This window comes from Coregonus lavaretus, assembly GCF_964263955.1.
Source record: "Coregonus lavaretus genome assembly, chromosome: 12".
Taxonomy (NCBI): Eukaryota; Metazoa; Chordata; class Actinopteri; order Salmoniformes; family Salmonidae; genus Coregonus; species Coregonus lavaretus.
The window spans coordinates 45,015,060-45,035,088 of record NC_139999.1 but is presented as its reverse complement, the minus strand read 5'-3'; the positions used below and the strand labels follow the sequence as shown (position 1 = coordinate 45,035,088).

At 43.5% G+C, this 20,029-nt stretch overlaps 1 protein-coding gene across 1 annotated transcript; it reads left to right on the top strand.

The window, feature by feature from the left end:
* The first annotated feature begins 668 nt into the window (after nucleotides 1–668).
* On the top strand, nucleotides 669–15,503 carry LOC311138778 (synaptophysin-like protein 1). The gene is made up of 6 exons (XM_084173601.1): nucleotides 669–886; nucleotides 1,083–1,157; nucleotides 10,591–10,709; nucleotides 11,047–11,245; nucleotides 12,675–12,848; nucleotides 13,045–15,503. The coding sequence occupies exons 1-6, from the start codon at nucleotides 872–874 to the stop codon at nucleotides 13,165–13,167; spliced, it is 705 nt and encodes a 234-aa protein (XP_084029727.1). The 5' UTR covers nucleotides 669–871; the 3' UTR covers nucleotides 13,168–15,503.
* Nucleotides 15,504–20,029: the final 4,526 nt, after the last annotated feature.

Genomic DNA, 20,029 nt, shown 5'->3' with positions numbered 1-20,029 from the left:
GTGGTGGCAGCTGCAGAGAAGTACTTGGGTGTATGAGATTTTACTGCAGAAGAGTCACAAGGTGGGTTGAATGAAAGAGTCCTGTCCTCCCAGGCCATCGACCTGGTGTAGGATCACTTAGGGTCAAAGTAGTGGAATGGGGTGGTGTTTTTTGTTGTTGTTATGGGATAGTGGTATATAGGTGTAGGGCACAGGAGGTTGGTCGCACCTTAATTGGGGAGGACGGGCTCATGGTAATGGCTGGAGTGGAATAGTGGAATGGTATAGTCCCCTGTAGCTCAGTTGGTAGAGCATGGCGCTTGCAACGCCAGGGTTGTGGGTTCGTTTCCCACGGGGGGCCAGTATAAAAATGTATGCACTCACTAACAGTAAGTCGCTCTGGATAAGAGCGTCTGCTAAATGACTAAAATGTAATGTATCAAACACATGGTTTCCATGTATTTGATGCCCTTCCATTTGCGCCGTTCCGGTCATTATTATGAGCCCCTCACCAACCTCCTGTGGTGTAGGGGTAGTTGATGGTGCAATTTGTTCATTTCCCTCTTACTTTTAATTTTTTGGTATTACAAAATGTATCATGAGCGACGACACACTCCCGCACAGTAGGTGGCGGCATGTACAAACAAAATGTACGATCGCCATTATACCGAAGAATAAGAAAACAAGTTGCGTGTCACGTGTGCCTATACAGTTTAGAAAGTTTGACAGCAGTTTTACAACATCAGCTTCGTGTTTAGCTGTTTTCTGCCACCATTCAGTCGAATGTAAACCAAAGGTTCGTCCCGGTACAAGATTGAGATTGTTAATTTGGGAGAATATACGTTTTCTTCCAGTAAAGTGAATTTAAGGAACAAACTGCTGAACATCGAACATGGAATTTATTCAGGTGGGTCGGTTGACACGAGCTAGCATAGCTAGCTAACGCGTTAGCTATCTACTGTGAAGGTGACTAACATTCGTAAATGTGTTGTGTTGTTGCCAGCTAGCTAGCTACTTCTACATAGCTAAATAATTTGTTTGAAATAATACCTGACCACCGTCATGATTCAGATGTTTTGTCTTCGTCTTTTTTCCAACTTCAGAAACTGCTGTCGGGATTCAGTCTTGACCTGGGACCGTTGAAAGAACCTCTGGGATTTATTCGGGTTCTAGAATGGGTAAGATACCCTTAATTAGAGATCTTCGCCTAAATCTAATGTGGTGAAACACATATGTCTCTCTTGTCTTGAAGCTGTCAAACATGCACTAAACTCACTAGCTAGTCATTATTCGTTAATGTTGCTCGCTAGCCAGTTAACGTTAGCAAGCTAGCTACTTGTTTTTTTTAGTAGTTCAACTTCTGAGTAATGTTGGACAAGTTTATTGATGCAGATAGTGTGTAGATTGTCTTACATAATAGATATCTGACTTGATAGCTAACGTTGTCTAGCTACAATCTCAAGCGCCAAAGCTTAATGCGTAGATCTCCTCGGGCAACACCCTTTTTAGCGATTGTCAATGTAGCTAGGACTCGTAGCAAGTCACTCCTTCAAGATGATCATAAACTTGATGCTCTTGTGGTGTTATAGTAAACGTTATGCAAGGCATAATCAAGGAGTGTCTGTCTATGCGTTCTATGAAAAATAATGTCGAACGACGTGGAAGGTGTGTTACACGACGCGTGGGTGTGTAAACGCTGCCAAAGGTGCTTCAACAAAGTACTGAGTAAAGTGTCTGAATATCTATGTAAATGTTATTTCAGTTTTTTTTTTTTTTTTATAAATTCGCAAACATTTCTAAAAACCTGTTTTTGCTTTGTCATTATGGGGTAGTGTGTGTGTGTAGATTGAGGGGGGAAACGATTTAATCAATTTTAGAATAAGGCTGTAACTTAACAAAATGTGACCGACCGGCTCGATTCGGTCTTTATGTAGCAAAATGTGATTGAATATGATTTATTTTTTACATTGGATAAAGGTAGACTCAGAGCTAGTCAATGGTATATTATACACTACAGTTGAGGAACAATGGGAAAGTAATTCTGCTTTGAACGTTTACTTGTAACCTCACTTTTGAGAAATGGCCCTTGAATGTTTTGGTACCTACTGGAGAGCTCTTCTTTGTCTACACCCATTAAGCATCGTTCACACCCTCTTAAGCTTTAGCCCCACTCATCTTTTTAAGCATTCACATGTGAGGCTATGTACTAAACAACCTAAATTTATACTACTGGTGTGTTCGTACATTTTGGCTGGAGTGCCAGAGTGTGCTCTGGGTGTTCGTTAACTCATAGCGTTGTCAGATTGGCCATTCGTAAATTCAGAGCTCAAACTGGGCGCTCAGGCCGAAAAGTAGGGTTGATCCGAGCGTTCTGACCTAACAGCAGTCAAGCTCCCAAGCTAGCTACTTCCAGACACAAATGAGCGAACAGCTCACTCTGACCATTTTTACTTTCCCTAGCAGAGCTGGTTTGGCTGTTTTTATGTTATCCAAATCGTTGGTGACTGGAACTGTGCTGCTGGCAACAATTTAATTACGCTTTTTTGCCAACTAACACGGCCATATTCAACAGGTGTTGAGCATTCGTATATTTGTCAGTTATTCTGCGCTCTGGCACACTCAGAAGAGAGTGCTCTGAAATCGGAGTACATTTACATTTTAGTCATTTAGCAGACGCTCTTATCCAGAGCGACTTACAGTTAGTGAGTGCATACATTATTTTTTTATTTTTCACACTGGCCCCCCGTGGGAATTGAACCCACAACCCTGGCGTTGCAAACGCCATGCTCTACCAACTGAGCTACATCCCTGCCGGCCATTCCCTCCCCATACCCTGGACGACACTGGGCCAATTGTGCGCCGCCCCATGGGTCTCCCGGTCGCGGCCGGCTACGACAGAGCCTGGATTCGAACCAGGATCTCTAGTGGCACAGCTAGCACTGCGTTGAAGTGCCTTAGACCACTGTGGCACTCGGGAGGACGTAGATAGCCAGAGCGAATTTACCAGCTATGACTGTCGACAGTTGTCGCAGTGACATCATAAACATTCTATTGAAATAGTTACTTGCATAGTGGATTATTTTGTTTAGACATGTAGCTAGCTAAACATTGACCCATAAACCCAACTCATAACGTTACTACCCTGCATGAATCTGCAGGTAGCTAACCAACCAGGTTCAATGTTAGCTAGCTAACATTAGGCTATAACTACCAAAGCAAATGGCTCTGAGATATGAATAATATTACTACACAGATCATACACGTAACGTTAGCTACAGTGGGGAAAAAAAGTATTTAGTCAGCCACCAATTGTGCAAGTTCTCCCACTTAAAAAGATGAGAGAGGCCTGTAATTTTCATCATAGGTATACGTCAACTATGACAGACAAATTGAGATTTTTTTTCTCTAGAAAATCACATTGTAGGATTTTTAATGAATGTATTTGCAAATTATGGTGGAAAATAAGTATTTGGTCACCTACAAACATGCAAGATTTCTGGCTCTCACAGACCTGTAACTTCTTCTTTAAGAGGCTCCTCTGTCCTCCACTCGTTACCTGTATTAATGGCACCTGTTTGAACTTGTTATCAGTATAAAAGACACCTGTCCACAACCTCAAACAGTCACACTCCAAACTCCACACTCCACTATGGCCAAGACCAAAGAGCTGTCAAAGGACACCAGAAACAACATTGTAGACCTGCACCAGGCTGGGAAGACTGAATCTGCAATAGGTAAGCAGCTTGGTTTGAAGAAATCAATTGTTGGAGCAATTATTAGGAAATGGAAGACATACAAGACCACTGATAATCTCCCTCGATCTGGGGCTCCACGCAAGATCTCACCCAGTGGGGTCAAAATGATCACAAGAACGGTGAGCAAAAATCCCAGAACCACACGGGGGGACCTAGTGAATGACCTGCAGAGAGCTGGGACCAAAGTAACAAAGCCTACCATCAGTAACACACTACGCCGCCAGGGACTCAAATCCTGCAGTGCCAGACGTGTCCCCCTGCTTAAGCCGGTACATGTCCAGGTCCATCTGAAGTTTGCTAGAGTGCATTTGGATGATCCAGAAGAGGATTGGGAGAATGTCATATGGTCAGATGAAACCAAAATATAACTTTTTGGTAAAAACTCAACTCGTCGTGTTTGGAGGACAAAGAATGCTGAGTTGCATCCAAAGAACACCATACCTACTGTGAAGCATGGGGGTGGAAACATCATGCTTTGGGGCTGTTTTTCTGCAAAGGGACCAGGACGACTGATCCGTGTAAAGGAAAGAATGAATGGGGCCATGTATCGTGAGATTTTGAGTGAAAACCTCCTTCCATCAGCAAGGGCATTGAAGATGAAACGTGGCTGGGTCTTTCAGCATGACAATGATCCCAAACACACCGCCCGGGCAACGAAGGAGTGGCTTCGTAAGAGGCATTTCAAGGTCCTGGAGTGGCCTAGCCAGTCTCCAGATCTCAACCCCATAGAAAATCTTTGGAGGGAGTTGAAAGTCCATGTTGCCCAGCGACAGCCCCAAATCATCACTGCTCTAGAGGAGATCTGCATGGAGGAATGGGCCAAAATACCAGCAACAGTGTGTGAAAACCTTGTGAAGACTTACAGAAAACGTTTGACCTGTGTCATTGCCAACAAAGGGTATATAACAAAGTATTGAGAAACTTTTGTTATTGACCAAATACTTATTTTCCACCATAATTTGCAAATCAATTCATTAAAAATCCTACAATGTGATTTTCTGGATTTTTTTTTTCATTTTGTCTGTCATAGTTGACGTGTACCTATGATGAAAATTACAGGCCTCTCATCTTTTTAAGTGGGAGAACTTGCACAATTGATGGCTGACTAAATACTTTTTTTTCTCCCCACTGTAGCTAGCCAGCTTTCGACTCCGTCTACATATTTGCAATCAAACGCCTGAATTTTCTCCATCTCCTTAGCTATCATACTCTAATTCCACAGATTTCAAAACTTGGTCCTCCAGAAAGTGGAGACCAACACTTATGCAGTTCTACTACTTGATATCTTTCAAAAATGTCACGTTAGAAAGGATTACCAACACATACTGACCAGCTCATATTATAGACAGAAGCGTGCTACGTGGCAGACCAATCCGAACTCATCTCTCGGCATGTCCAGACCACTCATTATCTCAGCCTATCATGCATGGCTAGCAGGAAGGTTTGATTAAGTACAAATGGCGCTCCTGTGAAGTAGTGACGCGCGACATACGCCTAGTTTCCTGAAACGAGTCACAAATGTGGAAAAAGTCAAGGGGTCTGAATACTTTCCGAAGGCACTGTATGCTGTACTGTGTACACTGATAAGAGGTATTTTGCTAATTAGCTGATAAGTGTACAATGTCGAGCAGGGAGGATATGTGATGAAGTGACATTTTTAGAGGCGTAGCCGGCTGGCCAAAGTGAATGTCAGCAGCTGCAACAGAAATAGCTTGGATTCATGAACTTATAACCTGACTGAGTTGCTGGCTCAGGATACAAGGAGGAGGGCCTCTGGTTGTGATCCATGGGCATTCTGTCTGTGTTTCTGTATATGCGTGTACACAGTAGGGCCTATCTGTTTGAGTGTGTACTCTGTACAGTACTGGTATTGTTTTTGTATGCACTCGATACAGACTGTTCTCAGTGCGTGTATGTGTATGTGCAAGTTTTTCCTGTGCGTGAGGCTAACGGTTGACGGCCGTTAATTTACTGTATTGTCTGTGTATGCTTAAGGGGTGTGTGTGTGTATATTGAGGTAGTGGAGCGGCAAGTGGCAAGGCCCTGTAGGTAATTAAGACAGACGTTAACTTTTAGGTTAGAGTTTGAATCCAATCCAGGACGTCCTCTCCCTTAGTCATCACTAGAAATGACATAAATGTAGACTTTCTAGGCAAAAATGTAATTTTGAAACCACTAAGCTTTACGTTAACCCTTAACCTTACCCTCACCTTAAATTAATTAGAAAGGGCTTATGTTCGTTGACCATAATTCCACTTTGGTCCATTCTAGCATGACTGTGTAGTGACTACACTCTCCTCTGTCCTGTGCCAGCCAGCTACATGCCTGTCTCTGGCCAGAGAGGGGAGTGGCCAGTTACCAAGAAATGCACTGTAAATCCTGGCCAACACTGCAACACAACATTCTCAGAGTGTCAGTGCAGAGAGGGAGTGGAGGCAGGGGTTACTTTATACACACCAGTGATCCTGGTGCAAAACCCTGGCCTGCATGCTGCTGCATAGGATGAGGGAAGTAGGAAGAAGAGTTCAAGTGAGGCAACATGTATCCTTGCTATGTTTTGTTGCTGCGTCTTTAAGATGTGCTCTTTAGGATAATTTGTACTGAACAAAAATATAAACGCAACATGTGAAGTGTTGGTCCCATGTTTCATGAGCTGAAATAAAAGATCACAGAAATGTTCCATATTCACAAAAAGCTTATTTCTCTCCAATTTTGTGCACAAATTAGTTTACATCCCGGTTAGTAAGCATTTCCCCTTTGCTACAATAATCCATCCACCTGACAGGTGTGGCATATCAAGAAGCTGATTAAACAGCATGATCATTACACAGGTGCACCTTGTGCTAGGGACAATAAAAGGCCACTCTAAAATGTGCAGTTTTGTCACACAACACAATGCCACAGATGTCTCAAGTTTTGAGGGAGCGTGCAATTTGCATGCTGACTGCAGGAATGTCCACCAGAGTTGTTGCCAGAGAATTTAATGTTAATTTCCCTATCATAAGCCGCCTCCAACATCGTTTTTAGAGAATTTGGTAGTACATCCAACCGGCCTCAACCGCAGACCACGTGTAACCACGCCACCCCCAGGACCTCCAAATCCAGCCTCTTCACCTGCGGGATCGTATAAAAACTCATTCTGATTAGCTGGGCCTGGCTCCCCAGTGGGTGGGCCTGGCTTCCAAGGGGTGGGCCTATGCCCTCCAAGGCCCACCCATGGCTGAGACCCTGCCCAGTCATGTGAAATCCATAGATTAGGGCCTAATGAATTTATTTCAATTCACTGTTTTCCTCCTATGAACTGTAACTCAGTAAAATCTTAGAAATTGTTGCATGTTGCGTTTTTATATTTTAGTTCAGTATATTTTTTATATTTTTTATACAATAAATAAAAACCTACATAGACAAAAACAATAGACAACTAAACATTTACGTACATTTCCACAAACACCACACTTGCTCAGACCCACATGTTCCCATCGTATCCACACCCAATGTTGTTTCTAATGCTTGTAAGACTCTGCCCCATATGACTTTAAATTGTGTTATGTTTGCAAGATTCTACTCAATATTTCAATTAAGCGTTTGATTCTTTCATTCTCTGTTGGGGTTTCATTTGACTTCCGGTATTTAAATAATAGCTTCTTCAATATGCCATGATAACCATACAAGCCAGACTTTGAGGACCAGCTTTTATAACAAAGGCCTGCTAACGTCCCCATATCCCTTAACTCCCAACTAAACACAAGCCTATGTGTGCTCCCATTCTCACAGTCGGGGAGGTTGGGTGTGTTACTTACTCAGGAAACTGCATAGTGGAGGGTTTATTTGGAGGGTGGCTGAGCTGGGGGGATCGCTGGAATGATCATGGGTTTGGTGGGAGGGGGAGGAGATATGAAAGATGAGAAATGTTTTACTGTGCCAAACACCTGAAAGATGAAACCAGTTCCCACAAAGTTCACTTGACCTCCATAGTAGTAGCTTATCACAGAGAACATTTCTTCCCTGTCTGGCTCTGTTGCCACTGAAATTACCAGTATTTGACCCTTACACTTCATGAACTGTTGTGTGGTGTTGATACAATATAGACTTGCAATCAACAACAGAGTATCTGTTAGTGAGTTGAATAAGTCATGGTCCCTGAAAACCTCTCATGGTTTGTGATGCACTGTTCAACTGCTATGTAAATTATGTTTGATTGTGATCATGTGGGAAAGAAGTTGGGACGTGCTACATGCCACTATCAGATGTTTTCATTGGAGGAGGGATCTGCTCACGAGCGCCTATTTGTTGGAATGCTGCCTCCAGCACTTAACAAGGGAATACTGGCAGAGTTAGTTTAAGCTGAACCGGGGTGCACCATTCTATGGCCCGTGACGCGAACGGGCAAAAGCTCTTCTCAAATCGAACAGTAATCTGCGTCGCTCGGTCATGTTGTGATACTAAATATACGTAAGTATCAAAAGTAAAAGTATAAATCATTACAAATTGCTTATATTAAGCAAACCAGACAGCACCATTTTCTTGTTTTTTAAATTTACGGATAGCCAGGGGCACACAACACGCAGACAGCATTTACAAATGAAGTATTTGTGTTTAGTGAGTCCGTCAGATCAGAGGCAGTAGGGATGCCCAGGGATGTTTTCTTGATAAGTGCGTGAATTGAACCATTTTCCTGTCCTGCTTAGCATTCAATGTAAAGAGTACTTTTGGGTGTCAGCGATTTTATTTTCTTTAGGAATGTAGTGAAGTAAAAGTTGTCCAAAAATATAAATAGTAAAGTACAGATACCCCCAAAACTACTTAAGTTGTACTTTTGAAGTGTTTTTACTCAAGTGCTTTACACCACTGAAAATATGTCCATATTTTCAAACTAATTTTAATTGGGAATACAAATCAAGCATTTTATCAAAAACAATCACTTTTGCATGTGAAAACTCATTACTCCACATGCTTAACATAGGTCACTTTTGTTTTGAGCCGTCTTCGCTGTCGGACAATTTGAATCAGCCTTCCAGACAGGTTTATTTCTGTAGTTCCAGAAGGTATGTTATTCCCAAGTGTTACATTTCCACCTAGGGGAAGAGGAGTAACTCAGAGAGAAGGAAAGATGGATACAGATAGCTATATAGTTGTATATCCTTTCATCTAATACTAGCGTTGCGCACTGTCACTGCATAAAACTGTTTTATAATGACATATTTGGCTCCTTACTCCCACCCATTACCACAGAGATTTCCTCGCTGCACCCCGTAGCCTTGAAGACCTACCTACTGAGCAGAGATGTCCCGTGTTGCTCAGTTGGTAGAGCATGGCGCTTGCAACGCCAGGGTTGTGTGTTCGATTCCCACGGGGGACCAGTATGAAAAAAATAAAAATGTATGCACTCCCTAACTGTAAGTCGCTCTGGATAAGAGCGTCTGCTAAATGACTCAAATGTAAATGTAATGTAAATTCGTCTATTCCACGTTGGATCAATGTAATTTTATTGAAGTGGCGTGGGAAAAACTTTGATTCAACCAGTGTGTGCCCAGTGGGTAGTGTGTGTTTTTGAGATGGACTACTACATTGCTGTCAGACTGTAAAGAATCACTGATCTACAAATCACCTTACAGATCAAGATGAGTGATTCTGCACCTTGCATTGCTCAACCTGAAGCCCTCAAATGCACCACTAGACTTTTGTCAGTTAGTCAGATTGTGCTGTTAGGAGCTAGTCAGTGTTAGTGAGTTAGCTCTCTCAGCACTCACTGAGGGAGGGAGTTTCCTGTCTCAAAAGAGGATGCTGTAGGGGAAGCTGATGTGGTGAGCAAAGAGGAAGAGTTCAAGCACAGGGAAAGTCTTACTCTGGGAGAGAGAGGGGTGTATGTTTTTGCTTGTGGGGGTGTGCGTGCCATTCTCCCCACTACTCTGAGCAGAGGAAGTGGTTACCAGGGTGGCTGAGGTGAGGTCCTCACTGTTCTGCCCAGTCAGGTTTTCCCAACGTTGGCCAGTGATGTGGGCCATGTCAGGGGGCCTCTTCCTGTCAGACCTGAACCCAGTGGGGCGTTCTGCTGGAGTTGGTATTTTTCTTGCCGAGTCACCAATCCCCAGGCTTTATGACAGTTTTACACAGGCCTGTTAACTTTGCTGCAGCAGGAACACCTGACCACTTCAAACGGCTCCACGTCCTGCCGGTGGAACGCCTCTCTCCCTCCTCTCTGTTGTAAGTTACAGAACCAGAACTCAGAACGGCTATAATGGAGGTGAGCATGCAGAGTGGGAGCTAAATATAGTTGGATACTATCTTATGTAGGTTACATTAGGATATGTTGGGTAAAATCTTAATACCACTAAATGACTGTAAATCGGGAGATTACGATCACTTTATTGGTCAGTTGTCCAACCAGAATTGGACTGCTTTCAACCCAACCCCTCCGAAAGACGCGCATACATACACATACAGGTTTTTGGAAAGGTAAGGGGGGCTGCCACACTGTGCACCCTGGGAGCCGTTGTGGGGGTCAAGTATCTTGCTCAAGGGCACAACAGCAGGCAATGGCATCTAGGATTTGATACCAGCAACCCTCTGGTTTCCAGCTCACTTCCCGCCAGTGCACAACAATTCTCTGGTTCCTTGGAAGAGGAAGTCTCATTTATGAATTCTAAAGGACCTGTCCTTGTCTCTCCCTCTCTACTGATCTGAAAACACAGCCTAGGCCTCTGAAAACAGTCAGCCTACCAGGAAATAGATTTTCTTTGCTGCCCAGGTATGAGAATGATGTGCCCTAGATCAGTGCAGGTTAAAGCAAAGCGATGAGGAAAGGAAGCGATTTCAGGCCATTGAGATGCACCCTAACTCTCCTCTCTCTGTGCAGGTGTTCACTATTTTTGCCTTTGCCACCACTGGGGGTTACTCTGGGACGACCCACATCCTTGTGAATTGTCCGGAGGAGGAGCAAAAGGTCATAGAGGCTGGGTTTGGCTACCCCTTCAGGTAAAACACGTTGTCCCTCACAGATAGAGCAGCATATAAACAACAACACTCTAATTGTCCTACTGTGTTTGTGATTTCTTTTTTTATAATGCCTACCTAATGGTCTTCACAGTAAGTAAGCCTATCCCTGACAAAAGTTATGCAAAATCTGCTGAAGGGCCGCAAGATTTTATTTTTACTCTTAAGCTGGTTGTTTGCGTTCACACCAAGATACTTTTCTTTGTCTCTGACTCTTGCTCCTTAAGTGTTTTTGTATTTGTAGTTGAAATGCATTTGTGCCATGCAATTGATTTGTAGATTATTATTTTTTTTCTCTACCCACCCCACTACTCTCTAGGTTGCCTAGCTACGGCCCTTTCAAGGTGCCTGTGTGTAACAGCACCTCCCCGAATGAGACTTTCCTCCAGGGTGACTACTCCTCCTCAGCTGAGTTCTACGTCTGTGTCGGTGTCTTCGGCTTCCTGTACTGCACCGCCACCCTGGTGCTCTACCTGGGCTACCAGCATGTGTACCGCGGGGGCCGCGGACCCACCATTGTGAGTCTATAAATATCGTTTCTCTTTATGTAGTGTATCTCGTCGTGATGTGTGTTTTCTCCTATATTTTCTATATTTAATCCCAGCCCCCGTCCCAGCAGGAGGCCTTTTGCCTTTTGGTAGGCCGTCATTGTAAATTAGAATTTGTTCTTAACTGACTTGCCTAGTTAAATAAAATAAAACCGTAGTAACTGGTATGTTAGTTACCGTGTAGTAGACTATTACTACTACAGTATAGTTGTAGTATAGCTGGAGAACAATTTTTATAACCTGGGCTAACCTGTAAATATCTTTCTCTCGGCTTGAGTGATTGTAATGTTAGCCACACAGTAGTGCTAATTTTTGCACAGGTTGGATTTTTTTTAGCAATGTAAACATTTGTCTTGGTGTCGCTGGCTGATGGGTTGGGTTTACAGATAATGTTAGGGTTAAGATGTGAGCCTAATAGTTGTAATTAGGGGTGTAACGATTCGTTTTAACAGATTCAAGGACGATATTGGTTAATTTAGAACGATACGATCCGAAACGATTCAGTGACTTGAAATCGATTCAGTAACCTTTTAGCCAAAAATTCAACCAGTGTGACTGAAATAAATACCTGGATACTGGACAGTTCAGGTGAAGTTTCCTAGATTCCTGTTTCTTGTAAGGACCGCAATGGTGGCTTGATAATTTCTCGCTCGTCGGCTTCTCCTCTGTCGTCCGCCATGCTATGTTTTGTTGTCTTTGCGCCTTTGCGCTGCTGCTGGCGCGGGGCAATGACGTCACGGATAGGCAGACTGAATCGAGTAATGTTTAAAGCCTTTATCATTAAAAGTGCTAAGAAAAAACATCCATATAAAGTCTGACGTGCTTAAATCCAATGGGTTATTTCCTAGTATCGATACAATCGATTTATTACATTTTAAAACGATGTTAGATTGATATATGTTGTCCAAAAGGCCAACTCGCCGAGCACAGATCGATGTAGTTGGATCATAGGAATATACATCGATGTAGTAGATGGATCGTTACACCCCTAGTTGTAATTATATTTATACCGTAGTATCGCATGTTTACTACTGGTATGTTATTTTCCGTGTAGTAGACTATTATTACTACTACAGTATAGTGTAGTATAGCTGGATAAGTATTTTTATAATAGTTAAGGTGTGAGCCTAATAGGGCGGCAGGTAGCTTAGTGGGTAAGAGCGTTGTGCCAGTAACCGAAAGGTCGCTGGTTCTAATCCCCGAGCCGACTAGGTGAAAAATCTGTCGATGTGCCCTTAAGCAAGGCACTTAACCCTAATTGCTCCTGTAAGTCGCTCTGGATAAGAGCGTCTGCTAAATGACTAAAATGTAAATGTAAAATATGTATGATTGGAAAGCTATGTACTTCCATCCTCTCCAGCATGGTAATATAGTGATGACACTCCTGTGTTTCTCCAAGGACCTGTTGGTGACTGCTGCCTTCGCCTTCCTGTGGCTGGTGTCCTCCTCTGCCTGGGGGAAGGGCCTGACTGATGTGAAGTGGGCCACCAACCCAGAACACCTGGTTGAGGCCTGCCAGCCCCAGTGCTCACCTGGAGACTACCCCTCCATGGGAAAACTCAATGCCTCTGTGGTGAGCTATTCGATTTAGTAATACATTTTATTCAGAGCGTTTTGCATTTTATAGCTAATTCTCAATGTGAATGTTTAAGTCCAGCATGAATGGAAGGGCTACAGGTATAGGGTTGCATAAAATGTAGCATTTGTAATTCCTTTGTCTGTATCCTGTATTTTGTCTTTATGTTTCGCACTTTTCCTCCTCTGTCAAGATTTTCGGGTTTCTGAACCTCATCCTGTGGGCAGGTAACTGTTGGTTCATCTTTAAGGAGACTCCATTCCACAAGGACAACAGCCCAGCAGCAACCATGGAGGGCGGAGTCCCCAGCTCTTAATTGGCTCATAGAAGCTCCACCTCTACAGTCCAAGCCAATCGCCAAGGTGCTTGGGACCGACAGCGTTTCTCATGTAACCCTATTAGGAAAGAAACTAATCTGTAGAGCAATTAGGAAAGAAACTAAACTGTAGAGCAAAATGAAGCTTTTTAATCACCAACAACACAGGCCCCTTTTCAATGACAAGTGTTCGGCTCAAGCTTCAGGGAAAGTAGAGTTAGTTGCCCAGCTCTAACCTTCACCACAGTGACCCAGGTTGTTGTTTTTCTAATCGTCATAGAATTGGTCAGTTAATGTGATTGATTTGCTAGCTGCAGTAAACACTACCCCAATTTACAGGTGTGAGCCCTGAAAACTGAGGGATCACAACTTTTTTTTTACTGGTTTTTGATGGAATTTCCATTCCAAACTAAGTGCCTTTACTGTACATAAAATGTATTCAGTTACTGCGAATGTGGCTTGAGTTGAACACTTTGATAGGAATCTGGGAATTTGTGATATCCAAAATTTTTGATTTGGTTGCTTCCTCTAGAACAGGTGCTTTCGATCACATAGGCCTACCACAAAACAGGGCTCACAGACAAACTACTGTAGCTTACCTCTTGCCTATTTTGATTCATATGGGGAAGTTCAGTAATGCTGGGTTGACATACAGTAATTATCTGGCCATAGGTCTCCTTTCTCATGAATCTGATAAAGGAGATGTCAAAGGTCATGTTGAAAGCCCCTGCTCTAGGTTGCCTTGCCTTTCAGGTCTAAATGTAATCCTTTAAAATAAACAATTTAACTACTGGCATTTCAGTAACTCCCCAATATTCCACTACTACTACGACATGTTTTGAAATGGACCTCATAGATATATGGATTTTGCAGTTCTGTGTCTGAAAGCATATTGCTTTGGTGCACTAAACTCGTCAGAGCTGTGTTGGCTACTTGATTGCAATCGCTCCTGATGTTCAATGCGTTTCTCTCTTTGAAGTGTGGTATGGCTTTTTGTCATTATTTTGTTATTCATATGAACAGTGCCTTGGTAATTTACACCAAATAGCAGTATCAAGCCTGGTTAAGAGAGTGCTTACTCTAGAAAGAGTAACCAAGTTATTTTGGCTACAGTCAAGTTGATATAACACATTTCTAGTAACTTTTACATTTTAGTCATTTAGCAGACGCTGTTATCCAGAGCGACTTAAAGTTAGTGAGTGCATACATTTTTTAATATATTTTTTTCATACTGGCCCCCAGTGGGAATCGAACCCACAACCCTGGCATTGCAAGTGCCATGCTCTACCAACTGAGCTACACAGGACTAGTAACAGCTGTCTATTTTAGTTATTCAAACAGTCAGTGCCTATATTCCAGGACAACGCTGGTTGGTGTATGTTTGCTCAACAACCTGCAGATAACTGGCATTTTTGTGGAAATTTCAACAACTAAGCCAAACTTTTTAAATTCTTGTATTGTACAGGTGACATTCAAACAACAAACACTAAGATCTCTCTCTGTATTTGACTCTTTTCAGAATGTTTATTTGAACGAGATAAGGCAACTTTAGAAAAGTCATTATTTATATATATATTTTTTAACCTACATTCATTGGTCAATTAAAAAAAAGCTCATTTATGGCTTCTGTGTGTTAAGAAAATATCTTTGTTGTGCAGCTTCTCTACCTGAGTAATTTTTATGCCAACATGGGTCTTATTTTTTGCTGTTGATTTGTCAGAACTGGACAAGATGGACTTAATCATTGAAGAATGCTAAATGCCACCGCCAAGTAACACGAGGCAACATGTAGGTGCCAAAATTGAATGAATCCTGCTGTATTTCTTGAATCTTAATGCTTCTTTTTTTTTTTCTCACTCATTTATATTGGTCCTACATTTAATTTCTGCAACGATTGCATTTGTTGGTTCTGTGGGGATGACGTACAAAGTCTGTCCTGCTCTATGGGAAGTGAATGGAACTTGTTGAGGTTTTTTGCTTTGCACTAAGAGTGCTGTAATTGGCTGAGTTGTGATTTGAGGGAAATGCAGACATTGTGCAATCCACACAGTGCCATTCATACCGCCTTGGCCTCTGTAGTGATTTACAAAGGGAAGGCTTGAGTCAATATCAGTCATCAAAGTACAGTGTGATCTATATCATTTTTGTCATTTAAATGTTAATAGAAAGAACCTAGCTTTTTAGGGTAAAGTCACACTTGTGGGTCTTCTATATTATCTGATGGGATTTCTGAAATGTGACTTTCTTTTGTATTTTGTGCCTTGTTTGTACAAAAGAAACATGTCTGTACATCCTCTGTATTGACAACACATTAAAGGATAAGAGAGCTGCAACAACCGCTGTTCTGTTTGTGTTCGCTGCCCTATAACTGTAATGTTACCTATTAAATAAGACTACCCAAGAAAGTAAAGGTAACTAAACTAAATGACTATCGCCCCGTAGCACTCACTTCTGTCATCATGAAGTGCTTTGAGAGACTAGTCAAGGATCATATCACCTCTACCTTACCTGACAGCCTAGACCCACTTCAATTTGCTTACCGCCCCCAATACATCCACAGACGATGCAATCGCCATCACACTGCACACTGCCCTATCCCATCTGGACAAGAGTAATACCTATGTAAGAATGCTGTTCATTGACTATAGCGCTGCATTCAACACCATAATACCCTCCAACCTCATCATTAAGCTCGGGGCCCTTGGTCTGAACCCCGCCCTGTGCAACTGGGTCCTGGATTTCCCGACGGGCCGCCTCCAGGTGGTGAAGGTAGGAAACAACACCTCCACTTCACTGATCCTCAACACAGGGGCCCCACAAGGGTACGTGCTCAGCCCCCTCCTGTACTCCCTGTTCACCCATGACTGCGTGGCCAAGCACACCTCCAACTCAATCATCAAGTTTGCAGATGACACAACAGTAATAGGCCTGATAACCAACAATGACGAGACAGCCTACAGGGAGGAGGTGAGGGCCCTGGGAGTGTGGTGCCAGGAAAATAACCTCTCACTCAACATCAACAAAACAAAGGAGCTGATCGTAGACTTCAGGAAACCGCAGAGGGAGCACGCCCCATCCACATCGACGGGACCGCAGTTGAGAAGGTAGAAAGCTTCAAGTTCCTAGGCGTACACATGACTGACGATCTGAAATGTTCCACCCACGCAGACAGTGTGGTAAAGAAGGCACAACAGAGCCTCTTCAACCTCAGGAGACAGAAGAAATTTGGCTTGGCACCTAAAACCCTCACAAACTTTTACAGATGCACAATTGAGAGCATCCTGTCGGGCTGTATCACCGCCTGGTACTGCACCGCCCGCAACCGCAGGGCTCTCCAGAGGGTGGTGCGGTCTGCCCAATGCATCACCGGGGGCAAACTTCCTGCCCGCCAGGACACCTACAGCACCTGATGTCACAGGAAGGCCAAAAAGATAATCAAGGAAAACAAACACCCGAGCCACTAACTGTTCACCCCGCTATCATCCAGAAGGCGAGGTCAGTACAGGTGAATCAAAGCTGGGACCGAGAGACTGAAAAACAGCTTCAATCTCAAGGCCATCAGTTAAATAGCCAACACTAGACGGCTTCCACCCGGTTACGTAACCCTGCACCTTAGAGGCTGCTGCCCTATATACATAGACTTGAAATCACTGGCCACACTAGTCACTTTAATAATGTTTACATATTTTTGCTTTACTCATCTCATATGAATATACTGTATTCTATTCTACTGTATTTTAGCCTATGCCACTCCGACATTGCTCGTCCTAATATTTAATTATTTCTTAATTCCATTCTGTTACTTTTAGATTTGTGTGAATTGTTAGATACTACTGCACTGTTGGAGCTAGAAACCCAAGCATTTCGCTACACCCACAATAAGGTCTGCTAAATATGTGTACGTGACAATAAAATGTGATTTGATTTGATACAGTGCATTTCTTTTGCCACAAGATGGTATTATTGCATTTCATAACTAAGGTTGCAGTTCTTTTTTTGCCCAATAGGTTGTACTGTTTTGAAGACAATTTCATGCCCAACCCCAAATCCTTATACAATGAACAAAAATATGAATCCAACATGTAAAGTGTTGGTGCCATGTTATATGGGCTGAAATAAAAAGATCCCAGAAATGTTTTCCATACGCACAAAAAGCTTATTTCTCTCAAATGTTGTGCACAAAGCTGTTTACATCCCTGTTAGTGAGCCTTTCTCCTTAGCCAAGATAATCCATCCACCTGACAGGTGTGGCATATCAAGAAGTTGATTAAACAGCATGATCATTACACAGGTGCACCATGTGCTGGGGACAAAAGGCCACCAAAATGTGCAGTTTTGTCACACAACACAATGCCACAGATGTCTCCGTTTTGTGGGAGCGTGCAATTGGCATGCTGACAGCAGGAATGTCCACTAGAGCTGTTGCCAGAGAATTGAATATTAATTTCTCTACCATAAACCGTCTCCAACGTTGTTTTAGAGAATTTAGCGCTACGTCCAACTGGCCTCAACCGCAGACCGTGTGTAATCACGCCAGCCAAGGACCTCCACATCCGGCTTCTTCACCTGCGGGATTGTCTGAGACCAGACACCCGGACAGCTGATGAAACTGTGGGTTTGCACAAACAAAGAATTTCTGCACAAACTGTCAGAAACGGTCTCAGGGAAGATTATCTGCGTGCTCGTCATCCTCACCAGGGCCTTGACCTGACTGAAGTTTGGCGTCGTAACCAACTTCAGTGGGCAAATGCTCACCTTCGATTTGCCACTGGCAGGTTGGGGAAGTATGCTCTTCACGGATGAATCCCGGTTTCAACTGTACCAGGCAGATAGCAGACAGCGTGTATGGTGTCGTGTCGGTGAGCGGTTTGCTGATGTCAACGTTGTGAACAGAGTGCCCCATGGTGGAGGTGGGGTTATGGTATGGGCAGGCAATGAACACAATTGCATTTTATCGATGGCAATTTGAATGCACTGAGATACCGTGACGAGATCCTGAGGCCCATTGCCGTGCCATTCATCCGCCACCATCACCTCCTGTTTCAGCATGATAATGCACGGCCCCATGTCGCAAGGATCTGTACACAATTCCTGGAACCTGTAAATGTCCCAGTTCTTCCATGGCTTGCATACTCACCAGACATGTCACCCATTGAGCATGTTTGGGATGTTCTGGATCGACGTGTAAGACAGCGTTTTCCAGTTCCCGCCAATATCCAGCAACTTCGCACAGCCATTGAAGAGGAGTCGAACACAATCAACAGTCTGATCAACTCTATGCGAAGGAGATGTGTCACGCTGCATGAGGCAAATGGTGGTCACAACAGATACTGACTGGTTTTCTGATCCACGCCCTGGTCCGCCCCCAGGTGGTGAAGGTAGGAAACAACACCTCCATTTCGCTGATCCTCAACACAGGGGCCCCACAAGGGTGCGTGCTCAGCCCCCTCCTGTACTCCCATTTTCACCCACGACTGCATGGTCAAGCATGACTCCAACACCATCATTAAAAGTTTGCTGACGACACAACAGTGGTAGGCCTGATCACCGACAACGATGAGACAGCCTAAAGGGAGGCGGTCAGAGACCTGGCAGTGTGGTGCCAGGACAACAACCTCTCCCTCAACGTGAGCAAGACAAAGGAGCTGATCGTGGACTACAGGAAAAGGAGGGCCGAACACGCCCCCATTCACATTGATGGGGCTGTATTGGAGCGGGTCGAAAATGTCAAGTTCTTTGGTGTCCACATCACCAACAAACTATCATGGTCCAAACACACCAAGACAGTCATGAAGAGGACACGACAAGTTCTACAGCTGCACCATCGAGAGCATCCTGATCGGTTGCATCACCGCCTGGTATGGCAACTGCTCGGCATCTGACCGTAAGGCGCTACAGAGGGCAGTGCGCACGGCCCAGTACATCACTGGGGCCAAGCTTCCTGCCATCCAGGACCTATATACTAGGCAGTGTCAGAGGAAGGCCCAAAAAATTGTCACACTCCAGTCACCCAAGTCATAGACTGTTCTCTCTGCTACCGCACGGCAAGCGGTACCAGAGCGCCAAGTCTAGGTCCAAAAGGCTCCTTAACAGCTTGTACCCCCAAGCCATCAGACTGCTGAACAATTAATCAAATGGCCACCCAGAATATTTACATTGACCCCCCATTTGTTTTTACACTGCTGCTACCCGCTGTCTATTATCTATGCATAGTCACTTTACCCCTACCTACATGTACAAATTACCTCGATTAACCTGTACCCCCGCACATTGACTCAGTACTGGTACCCCCTGTATATAGCCTCGTTATTGTTATTTTATTGTGTTACTTTTTATTTAATTTTTTACTTTAGTTTATTTAGTAAATATTTTCTTAACTCTATTTCTTGAACTGCATTGTTGGTTAAGGGCTTGTAAGTAAGCATTTCACGGTAAGGTCTACACCTGTTGTATTTGGCGCATGTGACAAATACAATTTGATTTGAATGTCTATTGGGTGTTGAGTGTTTATGGATGCTGTGGACGAGATGGGAAGCCTTGCTATTTCAAGCTCTGCTGTGCTTCAGTAGTAAACTTGAAACTGAAACAAACAACATAACAAGGTCGTGTGGTCAGCCCAGACTGAGTCCTGGGTTGTTGCATACATAACACCAGTCTGTGAAGGCCACAGTCTGCTGGTTTTCGGTTTCTCTGACACAGTTCAATTAGTGCCACAACATTAATTGGCCTGATATTTTATTTCACACACCTGGTTACCCAAGTATAATTGAACTTCTGACTTTATTTTCCCGCATCAGCACAGGTGAAGGAAATTATACAGAGACCACTTCAGAAGTTCAGACCATTCAGATGCTGTCGATGG

Bases quoted from the DNA above. Each gene is read 5' to 3' on its own strand.
- LOC311138778 (XM_084173601.1), top strand. The intron at 1,158-10,590 runs GTAAGATACCCT...CTCTCTGTGCAG, and splicing joins TTATTCGGGTTCTAGAATGG to GTGTTCACTATTTTTGCCTT. The intron at 11,246-12,674 runs GTGAGTCTATAA...TGTTTCTCCAAG, and splicing joins GGGGCCGCGGACCCACCATT to GACCTGTTGGTGACTGCTGC.